This window comes from Lagopus muta, chromosome 7, assembly GCF_023343835.1.
Source record: "Lagopus muta isolate bLagMut1 chromosome 7, bLagMut1 primary, whole genome shotgun sequence".
In the NCBI taxonomy this organism is placed as follows: Eukaryota; Metazoa; Chordata; class Aves; order Galliformes; family Phasianidae; genus Lagopus; species Lagopus muta.
In genome coordinates this window covers 30,683,155-30,702,668 of record NC_064439.1, presented here as the reverse complement: position 1 = coordinate 30,702,668, position 19,514 = coordinate 30,683,155, and the positions used below count along the sequence as shown (strand labels likewise).

At 40.7% G+C, this 19,514-nt stretch overlaps 1 protein-coding gene and 1 long non-coding RNA gene across 4 annotated transcripts; one reads left to right on the top strand and one right to left on the bottom strand.

Moving 5' to 3' along the window:
- The first annotated feature begins 65 nt into the window (after positions 1 to 65).
- LOC125696152 (uncharacterized) lies at positions 66 to 19,196 on the top strand. Of its 3 annotated transcripts, none has more exons than XR_007378203.1 (5): positions 66 to 211; positions 2,188 to 2,291; positions 5,441 to 5,608; positions 6,586 to 6,758; positions 19,097 to 19,196. It is a non-coding gene; the product is annotated as an uncharacterized LOC125696152 (long non-coding RNA). The 3 variants fall into 3 exon arrangements; XR_007378201.1 differs by lacking the exon at positions 19,097 to 19,196 and adding an exon at positions 14,171 to 17,334; XR_007378202.1 differs by lacking the exons at positions 2,188 to 2,291; positions 19,097 to 19,196 and adding an exon at positions 14,171 to 17,334.
- GPNMB (glycoprotein nmb) lies at positions 363 to 17,388 on the bottom strand. Its single transcript, XM_048951447.1, has 11 exons — positions 17,319 to 17,388; positions 12,866 to 13,012; positions 12,051 to 12,194; positions 10,573 to 10,743; positions 9,338 to 9,496; positions 8,571 to 8,879; positions 7,356 to 7,478; positions 6,574 to 6,676; positions 5,505 to 5,710; positions 3,085 to 3,172; positions 363 to 2,311 (listed from the first exon to the last, which is right to left on the bottom strand). The coding sequence occupies exons 1-11, from the start codon at positions 17,386 to 17,388 to the stop codon at positions 2,158 to 2,160; spliced, it is 1,674 nt and encodes a 557-aa protein (XP_048807404.1). The 3' UTR covers positions 363 to 2,157.
- Positions 19,197 to 19,514: the final 318 nt, after the last annotated feature.

The following is a 19,514-nucleotide window of genomic DNA, read 5'->3' as shown; positions in this document are numbered from 1 at the left end:
GGTCTGCTTGCACAGTAGGGCGCGAGACGGCGCGTGCGTGGAGGCCCTTGTTGGTGAGGCGGGGTGTGGAGGCCGTGCTGTAATGGCTGCCGGACGGCTCGGTGCTGCTTCGTGCGGGCTGCGTGCCCCGCTGTGAGGGCCGGCTTGAGCTGAGCATCTGGCTTGCACAAAGGCACCAAGGCTAAGGCAGGTCCACCTGTGTTTTCTGCAGGTAGGCACTGATTTGGTCAGTACTCAGCTCGCCAAGCTGCCTGTTTGACTCGTTGCAAGACAAATGGAGAGTGCACTTGACAATCGTTGGATGGTTTATTTGTCAATACAGCCGCTAGATTCCATTGTATAAGACGAAAGGTGTACAAAATGGAAGTTGCAGTTGAAAAGGCAAAATCAGATGATTAAAGTGACATGATATGTAAAAAAGATAGCGCACGCAGTGTCGTACTCTTGGGTGAAAGATTTTAAAAAAGTTACTGAAGTGTGCCTGAAAGCTCATTTCGGTGCAAAAGCCTGAGAAGACAGGCAGCGCCTAAAATGTTCTCCAAACAAGCTGCTTTCTGCATGTAGCTTGGGTCACTGGCAGCCCGCGTTACTCCTGACCCTGTGACAGAGCTCATCTCTCCCTGCCTCATAGCAGGTCATCATGGTGAAGTGTTGGTGGAAGCCCTGTCCTGCCCCAAGCCAGGGCAGCAAGTCAGCTTCAGGCGATGACAGGCCTTGTAATGTTCAGACAGCACATTTCACAGGAAAAGTAGTTTCTGTTTAAGTCAAGGAATTGTTTGCCCAGTTATGGTTAGATGGGTGTTTGCTATCCATAAGGAAGACATAACAAAACCAGACCTGGTACTTCTAATCATATATCTGAAATGGCTACAAAAGAAGTACAATTCATTGGAGAATGGAAACAAATATAAAATGGAATGGAATGCAAATGGAATCTCCTGCAAATGGAAACAAAATAAAAGGCTACTGAATTTTTATAGCTTTAGACCTAACCTCACAGGTGTGTCATAATCCATATATCCACAAGTGATGTCTGTGCACAGTGTGGACGTGATAGTGAAGGCTGTGTTCAGATTGCAAATGGTGAGCAGGCCTGCCAAGATGTCAGGAAAATACATCTGTGCTTCTTCGTTGCCTCAGGAATGGAGAACAATATGTGTCAGGCTAATTGTAAGATACATTAAATAAGCTAAATGTATTGAAATATAGATCTTCAAAGAATTCAGTGTTCAGAAATGAACTGTGTAGAGTTACATGCCCAGCACAAGCTGAGTGACGCAAAAGCAATAACTGAAGCATGGTGCCTTATGTAGATTGGGGTTTTCACTTGAGAAAGTGGTCGAAGAGAGAGAATGGAGAAATTAGAATTTCTTTAAAAACAAGTTTTGACAGGAAAAACCAAGCAGGTGGGCCTTGTTATCGTTGCTTGGGGTCTGTGGTCCAGGGTATAGTGAGTCTTGTACACTAGTAGCTATGTCCACAGCAGTGAGCTGCTTTGTCCAGCCTTGTCTGCCTGCACACTTCTGAATGCCATTGCCATGCAAAGCAGGGTGGCTGCCAAACTGCATGTGAGCAGCAGTGCCTGTGGAGGTTCCCAGAGGCTGGGATTTGCTTGGTGGGGAGCTGGTAGGTACAGGGCAAGCCTGTGCTAGGACCAACAGTGAACCAACATGAGCAGCTAGGTGCCAGTGCCTGGGAGTATAGCATGGCAGTTTCTTTCCACAGTTGTAGCCAGTGTCTGCCTCCTGTTTCTGACCTGAATCTTCTTTAAGGTGATAAGCAGCTATACTGGACTGTCTATTGAAGACTAAGTATTTATGCATTTTTGGTTTTCGCTTGTTTACATCATATTTTTTCCCCTGCAGGTTTTAGATCTGATTAATTTTATATCTAGTTAACCCAAAAGTGAGAAAACGCTAGGCATGAGGGTTAGTTATTTAGAAAAGCATATCCTAGATCACAAGCAAGAACAGCAAGTGCACAAAACTACCTTTGTTTTCTAAGAAGGACTATTTTGGTATTTCTAATTGCACCAAGCCCCCCAGAGCTACCAATCAATCTAGATGTGTTTTTATCTTACCCATTTCTTTTTATAGCAACAACAACAAATCATGATACAGTCTTATACATAATCTAAGTCAATGTTAGGCTAAAGGTTTAAACAATGCCTGGTTTGCTTTTCAACAGAGGATTTCTCTCGGTACTCTTAGGGAAGAAAAAGGCTTTGAAGCTGCTGACATAAGCACTCAGTCCCTCCTGGTTCTCTGCTTGTCCTGCACTTCTCTCAATAGGTTTGTATTGTTTGTATCTCCTGCAAAGAACATGTGCAGTTAGTTGCAGAATGACATTTGAACACAAAGGTCCACATTTAGCATGTGGCCCAGGGCAGAGGAGAATTGATCATATGTTCATAACATAATTCCTTCCCCCTTCTATTAAAACAATAATGATTGACTGCTGTAGTTAATTAGTTGTGACTAAGGCCTGGTTAATGAGAAGGCTCTGTTGCTTAGAGGAGTATTGTTGCTCTGTGTTTCGTCCTCACCACTGCCCGCAAAGGCTGAGCATACTCTTAACTCGGGAGTCTCAGTGCAGTCTTGAAGTTTCAGAAACATCGAAGGTAATAATACACAACTATGTTTCTTTTAACCACTTTCTGCATGCCCAGTACCCTTTTACCAGAGAATCTGTCAGTTATTTGATATATTTTGATGAGTAATTCTTGATCACTACTGTTAAGAGTTTTAAAGCTACATAAAATTTCTATTTGTTAAGTTCTACTGAATACTAAATCACATTATGCAGTTTGAGTTTCCTTACATGCTGTTCCCAGGCCTTTTATTACTGTTTATGCATATGAACACCAAATGTAATTGTCTATTAAATTCAAATATTCACAAATTTTCTGATGGCTTTATGGGTTAAGTCAGTAATCTCATATTCTTGAGTGTTTGCTAGAACACTTGTGAATAACAATAAAAAAGAAACAAAAATACAGCTAGCACAAATTTAAGTTGTGGGTTGTGCTAGTTTAGCTAATATTTTTGTCAGTTCCTTGAACTGTTTTTAGTCTTAGCAACTTACTTGTAAAGGACGAAAGCCCCAATGGCACCAAACACTGCCAACAAACCAAGGAAGATGAAGACACCTTTTGTTGTCCCTGAGGATGATCCTAGAGTTCAGAAAGCAGTTGGATTAAAAATTAGCCTTGTTTTAACAGTTAAATCGGTTTTCTCAAGAAAATATAATTTTTATCTGACTGTTTTAATGGCTGTATTACACTGGAATGCAAGCTAAGCGTTGGAAGTCAGAGACTTAGGCAAGAGATGGTACTTTCACAGCCTGATAGGCTTACTTCTGAGTGCCAGCACACAGTGGGCTGGCTCTGCTGGTTTCGCATGTGGATTGCTCCAGAGACACGCTGTGGCTCCTCCAGCCACTGAGGGACCCGTGGTGGCATCCCATGAGGTGGAGCTGATTGGCTCCCCACCGATTGCAAAGTTAGGGGACCATTTACACTGAAGTATGAAATGTTGTTTCTTTATAAGCTATAATGTAGGAATCAACTTTAGCCTATCAACTAATAGCCACAAGGTAAGGAAAAGAGAATAAAAATAGACTTTCTTAAGTGCTGTTTGTTTCAGCTCCACATATTAAGATGGCAAAGTTTGGCTGAGAGCCTAATGGACCCAGCCTTGTTTGCTTTATTGAAGAGCTGAGAGCTCTGCTGTTTAACATTCTTATCCTGGGAAATTAATTCTGAGCTCTGATCGTCATTGAGCTCTATCTTCTGGCTTGTCACTACAATTTCACTCTATTCCAAATTCCATTGTATGTGATAGAAGAAGGTGCATTGTTACAATTTTTTTTAATGTGTTACATATCTTAATTTTCCAGACCATTGGAAGGACTTCAACCCATTCACTGAGAATACTGAGACACATTATTACTCGTATTTACCACAGTTTTTATACAGTGAAGTAACCTAGAGGTGCATGTTGACTTACTTTCCAGTGTGTTGATTTATAATTGATATCTGTGAAAAATCATGACATTAAATCATTTACTTGGTGTATGTGCCTCATGCATTTTTCAGTTTGTTGATAAAATACCTGTGGAGGCTTGACTTCACTGTTTGTTCACATGATAATTTTTCTGAGAGTGCAGGAACTTGCACTGTTTCATTAATAAGGCAGGTCCCTGGACTAGCTTGCAAAGCAAACTGATGGGACAGGTCTAAATTGTAGGACTGCAATTCATTCAACAGCAGTTTGAACAGGTTAAAAGCTGCTTGCCTACAAACCCAGATACAGTCCTGCCAAACTTCAAAGGTCAAATGTTTACGTGTGCTCGGGTACCAAATGGGATTTTCCCTTGAAATTTGTGCAAAATCATGGCACGTGGGAAATGTTCGCACATTTTAGGTGAGCTCCTCCAGAAGGTGATTCGTAGCAGCAGCCTCTCTTAGATTCTATTTCCGAAATGATTATAGCGTAAAGCCCCAGACTACAAATTAGCTTTTCCTTCAGGAGGAAACCTGGGGACACAGTCTTGTTAGGCTAAATTTAGCTGCTGTGAATACACTTTTGTAAAATCCTACTTCATTTTTTTTTCCTGTCTTTTGGAGCTGAAATACAATTAGGTCAGACATTGTGTCTTAGTCACCATAAGTGATTTAGGCACAGCTAATTTTACAGCTAGATAGAATAAGAGCAGCCAAAATACTGTGGCAAGTGACTTCAAAGGGTCAGTTTCTTGGCTGATGCCAATTAAATAAATCAGAAGAGTCACTAGGATGTTCAGTGAGAGGTCAGGAGGGGAATGGGTTGGGAGCAGAGAGACAGCTTTATTGTTTAGGGTCCTTAGTGAGGCCAAGTTAATACCTGTTTCTGTCAAAGACTGCTTGAATAACTGTGAGTGAGATACAGTGATACTCATCTGACCAAGGTAAACCTATTCTGAAAACAGTCACCCAGGGCACGCTTTGTCATCAGTGAATGACTCAGGCCTTTCCAGAGCCTGGTTCATCTTGTGTAGAAATAGAAACTCAGTTAAGATCAATGAGCTACAAAGAGGGCACAGGGCAGCCTGCCCAGCTGTAGGCTTTGGTTCTCTTTCAAATGAGCCAAATCCTTCCTTACTGTCTTCTATGTATCCATGTGTGCAGTAGGATGAATGACATGTCCCTTACCTACTTTTCTGCCCAACAGAGTAGCAAAAATAACCTACAGCTAAAGAACATTTCATGTTTTGTGTTACTGATGGGTTTGTATGATTGCTGTACTCTGTAGGTTGTACGCATAAATCAAACCAAGTTCTAACATTTTAAATTTTCATAGGGAAGCAAATGTCTTTTATCGCTGTATGACCTTTCCCACAAGATGGCTGAGGCCTCCAGGCACACTAAAACTCCCATGTTTCTCTTGTGTTCCCTTCTCAGCAGATAAATGACCACAGGGAGAAACTGCTCACAGACCACCCGCATCTGCTCTGAACAGACTCACCTTCATTTACAGAAATAAGTGCACTGGCAAGGGCTTGACTCGTGTCATCACCCAAGGTGATGTTTATACAGTACGTTCCAGGTTCATCAAAAGCTCTCCTAATGGTGAGTAAGCATTCTTCAGTGATGACGACGGGGTCACATACCATGCCCTGAGACACCTGGCACGTGGGGTCAGAAACTGCTGTACAGACATCTGTAGGGAGACTGGGGTGGGAAGAGAGAATATGTTGCGTTGTGGAATCCTGTTAGCCCCACTTATGGACACCTTGCACTGCTGCCCCAGATTTATAGTGATGTTTGTTTGCTTATCAGTGATACCGTCGTGATTATGAAGATGGCAACTATATATTATCTATATTATCTATATTTTATGCATATAATATTTTGTGGTGATCGCAGGAAAAACCTGCCACAGATTGACTTATGAAGTTTGTTGCCTTTAATACACATAATTATGAAAAGAATACGGATTCTTATGTGTAATGTCGTGTGCTGAAAAATCTGAACACTAACTTAAGAAAGGCAAATTGTTTTCCAGTTGTGTTGCCAAGACAATTTTTGTAGTTCTCATGCCTCTCAACTGATCCCCTTCCAGGAGCTAGGAAAGTTAGTGCAACATTTTCTCTCTAAGAAACTGCTTAGACACACCCATTTACTCTAAATGTCAAAAAAGAGACTGAAAAGAGACTTTTTCCTTCCAACTTCAGTAGGCTGCTTCCAATTTCACATTGAGTGCTAAAATCCTGTCTTTGCCAGGAAAATATAGAATTGCTTCTCCACAGTAGCTAGTTCTCTTACTTTTAGTTCAGCCTGCCATTTGTTCTGTATCCTACGAGCCTGGCAGTAGCTTCTATTGACATAATTTACAAATGAGACTTTCATTATCTTTAGTTCCAGTCAAGAAATAGAAACACTGTGGTGTTCCCAACTTTTGTTCATTCTGCTGCGTGTAAGCGCAGACAGTGTTCCAGCACTATTTTTAAAGATAAAATAGATAAAAAAGATTTAAATTTCCAGCATTATTTTTAAAGAGGGAAGATGATTGACAATTTCATTTACATACTTACCTCCCTTGGCAGGTAACAACAAAGTCAACCAGTGGATTTTCAGCTTCACTTTCTGTCAACTGGATGCTTGTCATCCGAATAATATTTACCTCAAGGATTCCCTCTGGGAGAGGAAACAGATGTCAACAGTAGGACACATGACAAGCTTGTGTGTACAGAACCTCAAGTGTTTGGCTGATGCTCAGGTCAGGTCTTGTTTGCCATAACTTTCCTCCCTTTGTGCTCCTTTTGAAGGGTTTGAAAGCTGAGAAATATTCCAGTACTTTCCCTATGAGACCATGGCTTTCTGCTTCGCTTTATTTTTCTTGTATAGTTAGTTATTTCTTTCACAGAATCACTTCCACCTCCCAGTAGCCACACTTCCGTACATGCCAAGGTTAGCACAACCTTATGTGATCCCGCTGGTCGGTGGGTTTCAGAACAGAAAAGAATTATAGAGCTTGTATCCCCACCAGCTTTCTCCCAGCCCAAGTGCCTGGAAACCCATGTGTAGCATGGGGACAACCATCAGCAGGTGTCCAGACAAAAGAAGATCAAGACTTGTCTGAAACCAAAGTACCATAATCTTCACTACAGGCTGACCTGTCAGCATCTAAAGAAACCGAAGTAGGCTGGTTAACTATGTGTGCATTAATCTTTGAAAATGCCAGCTGTGTCCAAGAGAAGGATCTTGACTGTGGGACTCACATATCTGATAAAACTATGACTAAACAAACATTATCTTTGCCATATGTGTAGTACATTAGCCTCATTCTGCTCCAGCTATTGGCTCACATCATTACCTACAATGGCGATACCAGCTGTGTAGTATCCATATCTGTAAATGTGGCAGCCTCCATCAGGATTGTCTTCTGTTGTTTCATTGGGGACAGAAGGGTCTGAATTAGAAAATGCTTCTGTCGTTACTGTTGGTTTGAGGAAAGAAACATAGATACACATCTTTAGAATGAGTGTAGAAGTATTCCGAGCATGACTATCTCTCTCGATAGTATTAATTACACATGTCACTGGTTGTTTTGCTTTGCAGCTATGCAGTAATACATTTATCTTTGTGGGATCACTCTGAAAGAAAGCACATGTGGGAAGCTGCTCTGTAGAACCCTACAGTGGCCTGAGTAAACTCTGCCAGTCCTCTGTCTGTGTGAAATAAAAGTGAGACTGCAAGATTGGGTATAATTGAGCTTTAAAATTCCCACATCAATTATATTCCAAATGCCAACAAAAGCTCTCTTAGAAAGCAAGTATTTTTCTATTGTTCTATATTAGAGCTAATAAGGAAGTAGTGAAAATTCTCTTTTCTTTGCTTTTTAATTCTCACTTCATATTTCATTAAAACCACATAAAAATGTGAAATTTGAAAAATATAGCCAGATTTACAATTTGACACTGGTAGTGTTATATAGTTACCCAGGCTGAAACTGCAGGCCTTTTGCAAACTTTAAAATCCTTTGATATGTTAAAAAAATGCTGACCGTCATGAAGATTATTCTGAAATACAGTTGTGCATAAATTTAAAGTGAAAAAGCCATTCTTGGCTTAATGCAATGTGGAAATCCCATATTTTGAAATATGTGTAAATGTTTTTCTAGTTCAATCCAATCTCATTTAATTTTGGGTGGAGATTAATGCAAACCAGAAAGGAACTGGCTCTGAAATACTTCTTCCTCACTTAAAATTTACGTCTTACCTCAAAAGATGTCTCTTGAGTGGGCAAGACCACAACCACTCGATCTGGTGTAGTGGAGGATATGAAAATAGATGTATATATGCTTGGGTCTATGTGAAGACCCCTTTAAGTCATTGTGGTGAGAAATGGAAATTAGTTTTTTGGATATGTGTGTATGATGTCTGTGTGTGTATTGATTCTGTCTCTAAGCCAGTTTGTGAAGCTTGCAGACTTCACAGAACTTTTTTGATAAACCGAAAGTTCTAAATACATGTACTTAATGATTTAGAGATTTAGTATAGATCCTCACTACTGATAGATAAACTCTTACCTGCTGGGGTGGGCAATGATGGAGTGGGTGTTACTGGCTTGCAAGGCACGGGTATAATAGCTTGAACAGTTAAATTGAGAGTGAAGTTTCCTTGCAGAGCAAAGGTGTGAGATGTGATGGCACTGCTTTCTACAAATAAGCCACTTCCATCTCCAAAACTCCACTTGTAGGAGATGGCGGAATTATTAAGGTAGTGGCTGGGATCATGGATTTTCACATCAAATGTGATTGGTGAGTCTTTGATAAAAATGGAGTCTGAGATGTTACGGTCATGTTTTTGGGACAAGCTCACAGACAGTGGAATTTTGTCTGCCAGAAAAAAAAAAGAAAGAAAGAAAGTAAGTAAAGTGCACGTATCTGCCTCCAAACAACAAACAGCTCCAGAGCTCCTGAACAAGAGTCAGAATGTGAGACATTAGTATCTCTAACGTGGGTTTCTAGTTTAATTTGATTTACTGATCTTCCAAGTCAGTGGCAAACAGTTATCCAGAGAGGTATGGGGACAAATAAGGAATCACAGGCATCAGTGGAAAATTGCATTTCCTCCAGTAAATCACATCAAGTAGAGATGTCACAACTGAGATAGTTACAGAGATTAATTACATTATTCTAGGGAATTTGCTAGAGATATCACATTTGTATTAAAAACCTTTCTCAGGCTATGCATTCTTTGCATGCCAGATTATGTTTGTGGTGAATTCTTTCTTTTAACAGCGAAACAACAAATGCTCCCAGTGTTTTGTTGCAGTTTGTTTCAGCACACTCACCTGTTACAACATAAGTGGTACTTGCTCTTGCAATGGGAACGTATGTTGAGTGCCCTCTCCTGTAAATGGATACTGCCATGGTGTGTTTGCCAAGAGTGATATTTGCAGTGTTGACTGAAAAAATTACTGAAGATCGTCCAATCGTTTGATAGTACTGACCTGAAACAGAACATGAACTTGTCACATATTTTCCTTTGGGTCTAGCTACAAGAAATTATTGTTACAGAACCTGTATCTTTGTGACTCTTGGGTTGCCTAATCAAAATGTGCAGTTCAGACTTGTCCTTCAGTTGTCTGGCAGGTGTTTGGGGAGCACTTTTACAATGCATTTACTCCCATTTTTATTTTTTTTTTCCCAAAGGTGTCAGAAAGGTGTCCCACATTTCACTGATTTAAGGAAGACTGCATTTGCCAAGGCACTTACTTCTTTGCAAAGAAATTACATTATGTTGAGTAATTAGGATTATGTAGTGGATGGCGTTACCTTTTAGGCATTTTAAGTTTACCTTCAATGTAGCAAGAAGATATAATGCTTCATACCCCATAGCCCTTCATATACGTTTGTTTATTTGTCTTCCAGCTGATTGAGGTAGGTAAATAATATCACCTTTATGTAAAATTAGGGACAATATTATTATTATTCATGCTAATGTTGATGACAGTACTGATTTTCTCAAGCTAAATTAGGATTCTAAGATTTAGTATGTAGCCTGTGCCAGAAACAGCCCGAGCATTACATACTCACAGCTGGAAATACTGAAAATCAGCATCTGTGAATAGAACAGTACTACATGGTCAATGACAGTTTTTGCCTTCTCCCCAGAGTTAAGAATTGCTGTGCCATTAAACTGATGTGAACATACGCAGCTTTGTGCTCTCTATAAAATCTGAGAATCTGAAGAGGCAGCGACTGGCCAGCAGGTCATCTGACTGACCTCAGACCCTGTGTTTTCCTGGAAAATTGTATTGAGTACCACTGAAAGGAAATTAATTTTCTTCACTGGTAGTTCTGTGAATGCAGACTTAAAAAAGATCTCCTGGTAATACACAATTTCCAAATCTGGCAGATTAATAGAACACCTGGTGGCCTCTTTGAAAAAATGGGCAACGAATTCGGGGTCCCCATTCAAGAAGTGTGGAATCCTTTTCAAGGACTTTTAATGAAAGATACTAGAAAAAATGAGTGAATATAAGCTTTGCAGCATTAACCAAACTGAGTACATTGCAGTACTAACCAAATGTATGGAACAGATAGACAAAGTTCCTTCTCCTCCAGCCAGGATAATGAGGGAAGGGTCTTCCATCTGGGAATATATTATGGCTGTGGTTGCTTGTGCAGTTTTCCCAGCTGCAGTTGTTAATCCATTCAGTCCAGTTGTAGACGTACTGATCCTGGGCTGGAGAATCTAAGTGTAGAAACAGGACACATTCCTGGTCAAGTGAGAATTTCACAGCAAGTGAGGAAACGGGAGGCAGACACCCCAGGTTATGACAAAGTCACTGGCCTTAAACAACAGGGTACATTGGCTTATTTTTCGGCTGACATTCAGTTTTTCCACATATGTGGGTTTTTCTCTTGTTGTTTGCTTGTTTTTAATACAGACACCAAATTTTTCTGGCTTACAATTTTTTATTTGAGCCAGACATGATTTAAAGTTACTTCTCCAAAATTTGCTCACAACTACATGGCATTGTAGTGTTTTGCTGGAGCCAGTGAAGTTTCCCCAATATTTGGCAAGCAGAATTTAAAATTTTAAGTAGAAACTTCAGCCATGGAAACACTGTGAAGAAATGACTTTAAGTTTTGTCAGAAAAGTTCTCTTTAAATAACTTAGAGCTGAATTTCCTTTCCTTTTTGAATAATAAAATATAGGTTCCTTTCCCAACCAACACAATGAGCATTAAGTAGAGAATGGATATCAGCAGCTAACAAAATATTAGACAGTGAAAAAGTAGAATCTAGGCTGAAGAAAACAAAAAAAAGTTTTTATGCCTTGAAATGAAAATTACTTTCATCATTAAAAGATGTGCTGAAGATTTATGAGTTCACAGGAAGAAATGTACAACAGCCTCTTTCACTCCAGATCTGGCAGCTTCAAACATTGAAGTTGTTGCATATTTTTCCCCCATGAAACATGTGAATAAGATACAAAGATGGTTATCCTATCAAGTGATTGCTTGATTTTAAATTATTTGCTTTTCTGCTCCTTTTTTTTTTTTTTTTTTTTTTTTTAAATACTTAAAATGTGGGAATGTGAGATTTATTCTTTCTTGAGAGTTAGTTTGTTAGTGAGTTCTACAATCCCAAACTGAAAAAAAGGTCAATTTTATAAACCAGCAGCTTTATAAATTTTGAGGAAAGCAGCGTGACTGAGTGATCAATTGAACCTGCACTCAGCCAGGGACTGCAACATTGTGACTGAGCTGAAAAGCAGCAGCAGTTTTGTTATGAAGCCAAATTAAAGCCAATTGAAATATTTGGGAAGCCAGTTTTATAGTGAAGACGAATCTCCTTAAATTAACCGATCATTATTTGTAGGAGATGCAGAATGTTAAAAGCATTGCAGCAATGTGAAGAAAGAAAATAGTATGACAGGTTAGACTCTGGTGTAGTTACCAGTTAAGAGCAACATGACCACTGTTCATGGGGTGTATTTCTAATGGTTTCAACCATTTGCACTTTCACACCAGCATGGAGATTGCCACTACTTACCCGGGGTGCAGTTTCTGTGGTATATAATGTTGCCATCCTGATCTTCTTTCTGGCACTTGGGAAACTGCAGGGTCACAACAAAGGTCACATTGGATCCCACCAGTGCTGGGCTGTCAGTCACCAGTTTGGTTGTCACCTTTCCTCCTGTAAAAACCCAAACTGGTCTTCACTGTGTTTATCAGTGCAGCAGCTACCTTCAACCATGCACTGTTTACCTTGTAAGCATTTGCTTGGTTGCTCCTTTATATCCAAGGGGATTTGTACTCCTAAATCACTTGAGTTCTCATCAAAGCCCTAGTTTAGAACATAGGGATACCCCCAACATACTGATCTGTCATTCATTCCCTTTCTAGAGCTACAAGAGATTTTTTAGCTATGAGGTTGATATATCCCAAAGGAGAACATTTGTATTTCTCCCCTGTATTTAGAACTTGGCTCAGCCCAGGAGACAGTGAACAGGCTTTTCACAGAAGTTGTTAAATTGAAGCCTGCAGCACCCAACTGAGGTAGAAATTGAAGCTCCACGTCCTGTAGGGCATGTTTCAAACAAAGCATTATCCCATCCCTGGCCATCACTATGTCATGCTAAGTATTCACATCTGAGGCTGTGAGGTATGGGAAAGCAGTAACTGGAACAGCTCATTATTCTGTTCTTCAGACAACATGCTGCTAATGGTATCAGAGCAGATCATCCCTACTTTGCAGTGTTTGCAGCAGCTGAGAATATTGCACCTGTGAAAAAGTGCTGCAGCTCCAGTGAGGAGGATTTTCTGGCCAATTTTCTCTGTGTCTTTGAATTGTGTGTGTATGATTACCTTTCCAGCAGTCCTTCCACCGAGGGTCGTTGTCTTCCCAGAAAGGATAAAGTTTTTCGTTCCATTTGTTTTGATCACTAGACCAGCCTTGTATCTTATTGTGCATGACAGGAGAAGCTCTTCCATTGCTCAACACATCTTGAAACCCTGGATAGAAAAGGAAACGTGCAGTGGGCTGGTGTCCTCCTTCCCACCCTATAAAAGCACCACGCCTGTGCTGAACTGCCTTCCTGTTATGACTGTATTCTGGTCCTCTTCATCAGAGGAAAGTTACAGAACTTTATCACTGCAGCCCTAGACACTTTAATCAGCTATAATCAGCAATTCCATCTCTGATAGACTGATATTTTTCCACTTGCTCTATTGCAGGCTTTCCAGAGAAAGAAAACAGTGTTTTACAACATTTTGACCATATCAGAGCCATAGTTCTTATGAGTGAACATAAGCACACAACAGTTAGGACAGTTATAAAGAGGTTGCCTGACTGCTGCATGCCTTATGCTGGACCGGTGACAAACCTCTGCCTTGAAGGGAACAGGCAACATACATCGTGTCTGAGCTGTGCTCTAATGGAAGTTGTGCTGGAAATGAATTTTGACCCATTGATGCTTCTTTGGTGGAGTGGCTGCTAGTTTGTGTGAGAGGGCTGGAGCCAAGTGTAACAGAAGCTGGTGTTTGCAGAAAAGGAAATGAAGAGCTGAATAGTAAATTCAATGTATTTACAGTGTAACAGCAAAAACATCAGCTTCATGCCTATTACTTTCAAATGACTCAGATTAAATAATGTTAATAACCTCTTTCTTCTCATATTACTACAAATGAGGGACTCAGACTTTTCCCAGGCCTTCGAGGATCCCTCTCTATTATAAAGCACTCACGTAATGCAAAGCAAAATAAATTTTCAAGTAACATGTAGGAACATGTCAAACACTGTAGGATACCATAAAAATATGTTCATAAGTAGACTCATATGCAGAGTTCCATGAAAGCCTGGAGGCTTTGAACAACTCTGTCATCTTAATCAGGTAACTGCTGGGTGTGCCATTCTGTCCTAACATCAAGGGAGTCAGGATTTCTTCTTTATTTTAAAGTTTGTAGATACTGGATGCTTTTGAGATTTATACACGGGTGCAAGAAAGAGCTGGATGATTTCAGGGAAGATGCAGGGACCTGTAAGAAGGGCAGGAATGGCTATGTGGGCTGTACCAAAACCAGTCGTGTTGGAGTTTGTCCTGGTTTTGGAAAAGTTGCAGAGCAGGTGTAGACAATTTAAGCCTGGTCTTGTGACTCCTGATTTTACTGCAGGGAAGAGCCAGAAGGACAGCACCACAGAACAGGCAGGAGCTGCTTCTCTCTTGATGTTTTATCGTCCAGTGAGATGGCTGCTGGTCTGGGAGGGCATCCCTTGGCCAGTCCCATGTCAGTGGTCACCTCAAAGCAAGCAGATTTCTCCCTGGTCTCCTGAGGCTTCAGGACTAAAAGGTACAAGGAACAGTCTACAGATGTTATGAGACATATTCTCCTATACATTTTTGCCCTACAGGAACTCCTTGCAATCTCACTTAAATATCTTGAATCAAGACTTCCCTGAAGATTCAAGATATTTTGATGTGAGCAGAGAAGAACATCATGACCTGTATTTCCTCTTGGCTTGTATCACATGCTGTATTATGTTGACTCTTTGTCAGAGTTGGGTAATATTGTCCCCCAGGAAAAGAAAAGCAGATTAGAAGCTATAAAAACCATAAAAATATTTCACAAAAGCTTTTTGTGCTTAATCACATGTTATGTCAAGAAATTAATGTCATCTTATTTGAAAGTAAGTGGTTATGAATTTTATCCTTTTTTTTCCATTCTCTTTGACTTTATCTAAAAATTGTGTGATGAATAAAAATGTTTTGATTTTGCCCAATCAAAACATTTCAGTCATTTTTTCCCCAAATATTCAGTTCATCAAAATGAGCTGGAAAAGTTCTAATTTTATAAATGCTTTTCATTTTGAATTGCCATCTTTGAATTCAGAAGTCATTTTTCCTGTCCAGCTTTAGTAATAGCTGTGGTCACTGCTTCTAGATCACGAGCTCCTGAGGCATTTCTGTGCCTCCCCGTTGTGCTTTGTTTATTTCAATCAAATATAAAACATTTCACAAGAGCTTCAGGACAAGACAAAGACATTTTTAAGATGAGAAAATGCTTCACCACTAGTTCAGCTAACACATGGAACTGAAGATTTTCCACTGCTGAATTAAAGGAATGGGAAGCTTTAATGTATTTCTTCTGTAACAATGAAAAACACTCAAGCACAGATGTTGGTCGTAACATGAAATTAGAGCAGTTTAATTCAAAATAGATGGGCTAATAATACAATCTAAGGAAATGATTACTGTAACAGTTTTGGTGAGGTGATCATAAGAGAAGAGATCACACTCTGGTGGACGTTCTTCTTTCTCATTCTGGTTCTCATTTTGGTGAAAAACACAGAGAAGACAAGTTCAGCATTTCCTGTGCTGGTGTGTTAGCCACGAAAGGGAGAAAGTCAGCGTTAGAACAGCAATAAAAAGATGGCATAATTAAAAAGCAGAACGTAAGAAGGCTGATGTTATGGCCAAGCTAAGAAGAGAGAAAATGACGTAAACTTTCTAACGTTGCATGTGGAAACATAATAAAGTGGGACAAAAGAGAACTTGAGAAACAACTTACAAAAATGTAAAACTTACTAATTAATTGTTTTAAATACAGAAGTAGTAGAAAGCCTGCCAGAAAGTCGGTAGGGTGAATAGAGGGTATAGATACAAAAAAGCAACATTTAGGGAAGATAAAGTGGTGGCACAAAAATAAAAATATGCTCGCTGACATTTTCATGCTCAATGGAAGAGCCTAAGAGACTTCTGTGCCAGAATTTTCTTCACAGCGATGGAGAATCTCTCTCAAAGTGAAGAAAAAAGATAGAGCAAATCAAATCAAAAAGCCGTCTGGATCAGGTGGCTCAAAAGGTGTGGAAGCTGTTCAAGAGTGAAATAAATGAAGTGTTCACCATAACGTGTAACGTCTTGCTCCAAGCTGCTTCAGTGGTCATGAAACAAAAGTTGGCAACTGTGCTGACAGTTCTTAAAACATTTCCAGGGAAGATTTAGAGGATTATAAAAGGCGTGATGCTCAAATTGGACAAGCTGGTAGAAACAGCAGTGAAGAACAGAGTTGTCAGAAACAGCAAATTAATATGATGTGCCGTAAAGGAGCGCATTCCTCGCAAATACATTCAAGTTTTGCCAAAGGAGCTGGAGAGCAGGTGATCAAGGCTGACTGGGTTGATACAGAACTGTTTGTACAGCACGAGAGCTTCTAATCTACTATTGCCACTTGAAAATGAGATCTTGTATCTTTACAGTTTTGAATACGGTGCTCAGGAATAGTTGAAAAAATAGGTAAAGGTTAAAGAGCAAAGATGAAAACATTGTTGGAGCGCTGTGTAATTCCCCACGTGCTAGTTCATGTCTTGAATACTGCATGCTGCTCTGATCTTTACAGCATGAGCAGGGCATCAGAGAAGTGAAAAATACAGAGAAAGGTGCCAAAAGGATGGAATTGTTTCCAGATGAGGAACAAGCAGATAGCCTAGAGAGTGGGTGACAGGTGATTCTGTTAAAACCGAATCGTGAACAGCATGGAGGAAGAAGCGTTTTTTCACTGTTTCTGAAAGTCCAGGAGCTAAGGAGAGTAAACGAACCTAGCAGTTGATAGGTTCTAAGCACAGAAAATACACTTATTTCTTCAAGTTAGGCACAGTTTGGCTGTGACATTTCTTGCTGGTTCAAAATATACATGGGCTACCACCAGAACTAGAGTGCACAAACTGATGGGGGAGAAATCCTGTTAAATGCAATGGTTTTACATCTGGCCGAGGAAGTTCTGATGCTATACACCATCAGAGTCTGGGAAAGTACCCATTAAATACAGGTATAAGGCTAGAGATATGCTCAGCCTGACCTCAGTTGCTAAGGCCTTCAGTTTCCTTCTTGCAGACTCTGGAACTTGACCCCCAGTTCCCATTTTGGGTTACCAGCACTGAGCTCAGTGAGTCAGTAAGACTGGAAATCAAGCTGGGAGTCTGGGAAGAAGCCAAGGACCAAGCCTGACCACCACAGCTGGAGGGTCTAATTCCTGGACTCCTGGTGTCCTGGAGCTCTGGCAGCCTCACCCAGCCAAGCAAACTACAAGAAATCCATCCTGCCTCTGCCTTTCTGGCTATAGTTGAGCCAAAGAAATATTGTTTGAAATTTGAGAAGATGAACCAAGGCTCAGCTGTTTACCCGTGGAGCACAGCAAACAGCTCTTGGCATTTTTCTGCAGCTCAGTATAGCTTCAGCAATCACTACACATCAGGGAGCAAATAGGTTTTACAGCACCATCGCAGGACAGGAGGGAGGAAGGGGTGAGGGAGGCAGGCACTCACGCATGGCAGCAGCACACAGGACCGCTTCGGCCAGGAGCAGGAGCGCGACGTGGCGGTGAGCCCCGCACATGGTGCCAGGCTGTGCGTTGGCCGGTGCGCACGGCGGAGCAGTAACTCCTTCAGCCTCCACTGAGAAGTGGGAATGAAGTTTCTCCACTGCTCGGCCCTCCGATTAAATGAAGGGCCCCAGGACTCATCATGTGATGGAATTAAGCAGAGATGCATGATTTTGTCTTCAGCTTCTTTCAGCTCATGTGCTTATGACTCACTCCCTTTGCTTTCAGCATTCCCTGGGATTTCTGTGAGACCTGTTTAGAGCCACACCATTTACCTTGCAGGCATTTTCATATTGGTTTTGCACTCTGATCAATATTTATACCTAATTTGTTTTTAAATTAGGATTATTTACTTCCAAAAATCCAAATTAACTCTCACCCTAGCCTGATTTGCTAGCGTTACTGCAACAGCTCATTGCATTTGATGAACTGGTCTCTACTTTTAACATGTTTCTCTTCCCACACGCTGAGCAGCAACCATAAACTAAATGAAAACTGGCTGATTCTAGCACTTCCCTGGACTTGGCTCTTGATCAGAGTTGATCCTGAAGGCAAACATTATTTAAATGTTCACTTAGTGGGTACATGCACGTACCTTACTACCACAGTTGTGTGATACGACACTTAGAGGTATGATCACAGACTATGTTGTGATAGACAGTCAATATCTAGGTCACAAGTTGATCTACACGCTAACAAGTACTTCACTGTAGTGTGTGATGAATAGGGATGAAGCAAAAATAGATTTTACTGCCCAACCTAATAGTGAAATGTAATCAGTGCCTGAAGAGAAGAAGGGCAACATTGGCAAACACTGCACTTTCTGGTTCACATTCAGCTTCAGCTTGCTTCACCAGACACAGGTGGTCTTCTGCAGGCAGTGCAATAACTATTTTGCAGTTCTGTCAGCCTGGTGATGTTTCTTTTGTTTTCAGCAAAGCAGCAGCTTTGGTGAGCTATGGCATGGAATCAAGTATGGGCCTCAAGAGTGGTCTCAGTGATCCCAAAGTAGAGCACTGGCAAGGGAGGCACCAGTTAATGAGAAATCAACAAGTTGGGCAACACTAAACTATATTTTATTTGGGCAGAGCAGATGGAAGTCTGTAAGCCAAGGTACTGTAAACAAAATGAAGAGATTGCTCAATGAGAGGGAAATTTACAACTATGATAATTTATTATTTTTATTTTTAATTTGTTCTTGGTATCTTTCATTTTTTCTCACATTTTCTCTGCACCCCTCTGTCCTCTAACACACCATGTTCGGGGGGCTTTCAGAAGCATTAAGTCATGGCCTATGTTTATGAAGCTGCACAAAGGGAGAAGAGAGCTGGATGTCCTTTTTTCCTGCCTTCCCAGTAGCACCAAGAGAAGGATCCCAGGCTGTGTGAACAGCAAAGTGCATCCTGCATATGTAGGCTCCATGCTTCAGCAGCCTCCTGTCAGCCAGGGAAAGGGGTGAAGGCAGTAGCCTTAGGGATGCCAGGCTTGCTGGGACTAAGCCCTCATTATCTGGCAGAAAGGAGAGAAGCATAAATCAAAGTTAGAGCTGTGTCTGACTATGCAAAAAAATCATATGATTGCAGCGTCCTCATGTGATTGTTGCTTTCTTGTTGTTATTAAATCAACTCCATTCCCAATTGAAATGCCAGGTTACGAAGTCATTCACAATTTTTTTTTTAACCATGTGGAACATTAGCTTTAATTGCACTCCTTTGTTTCCAGGTTGTTGATTCTTGAAGTGAAAAGTGACCTTCAAAGACCATGTTTCAGCATGGTTGGCCTGATCCAAAGCCTGATGGGGAGAAAGGAGGTTTGAGCACTGCTTCCCAACGGGGTTTTTTAGAACCTTCAGGGGGAAAACTGCTGACAACAAATGCCTAGTAATTAAAACCAAAAATTTATCAGCCTAAAAATAATGAAGTTGGTTAAGACAGAGATTTTTTGCCGTGTTATTTGATACATGAAAATGTTACATAAATATTGAGTGACACTCTCAATAAGAGCCAGCTGGTGAAAATTACTGAACACGTTGTAAATAGACTTCAGGGGCACTGAGGATTGGGTGTGTGGTTAGAGGAATCCAAAACCACCAGGGCTGGTGGTTGACAGCTAAATGGTGGCTGTGCCATTGAGGATCTGG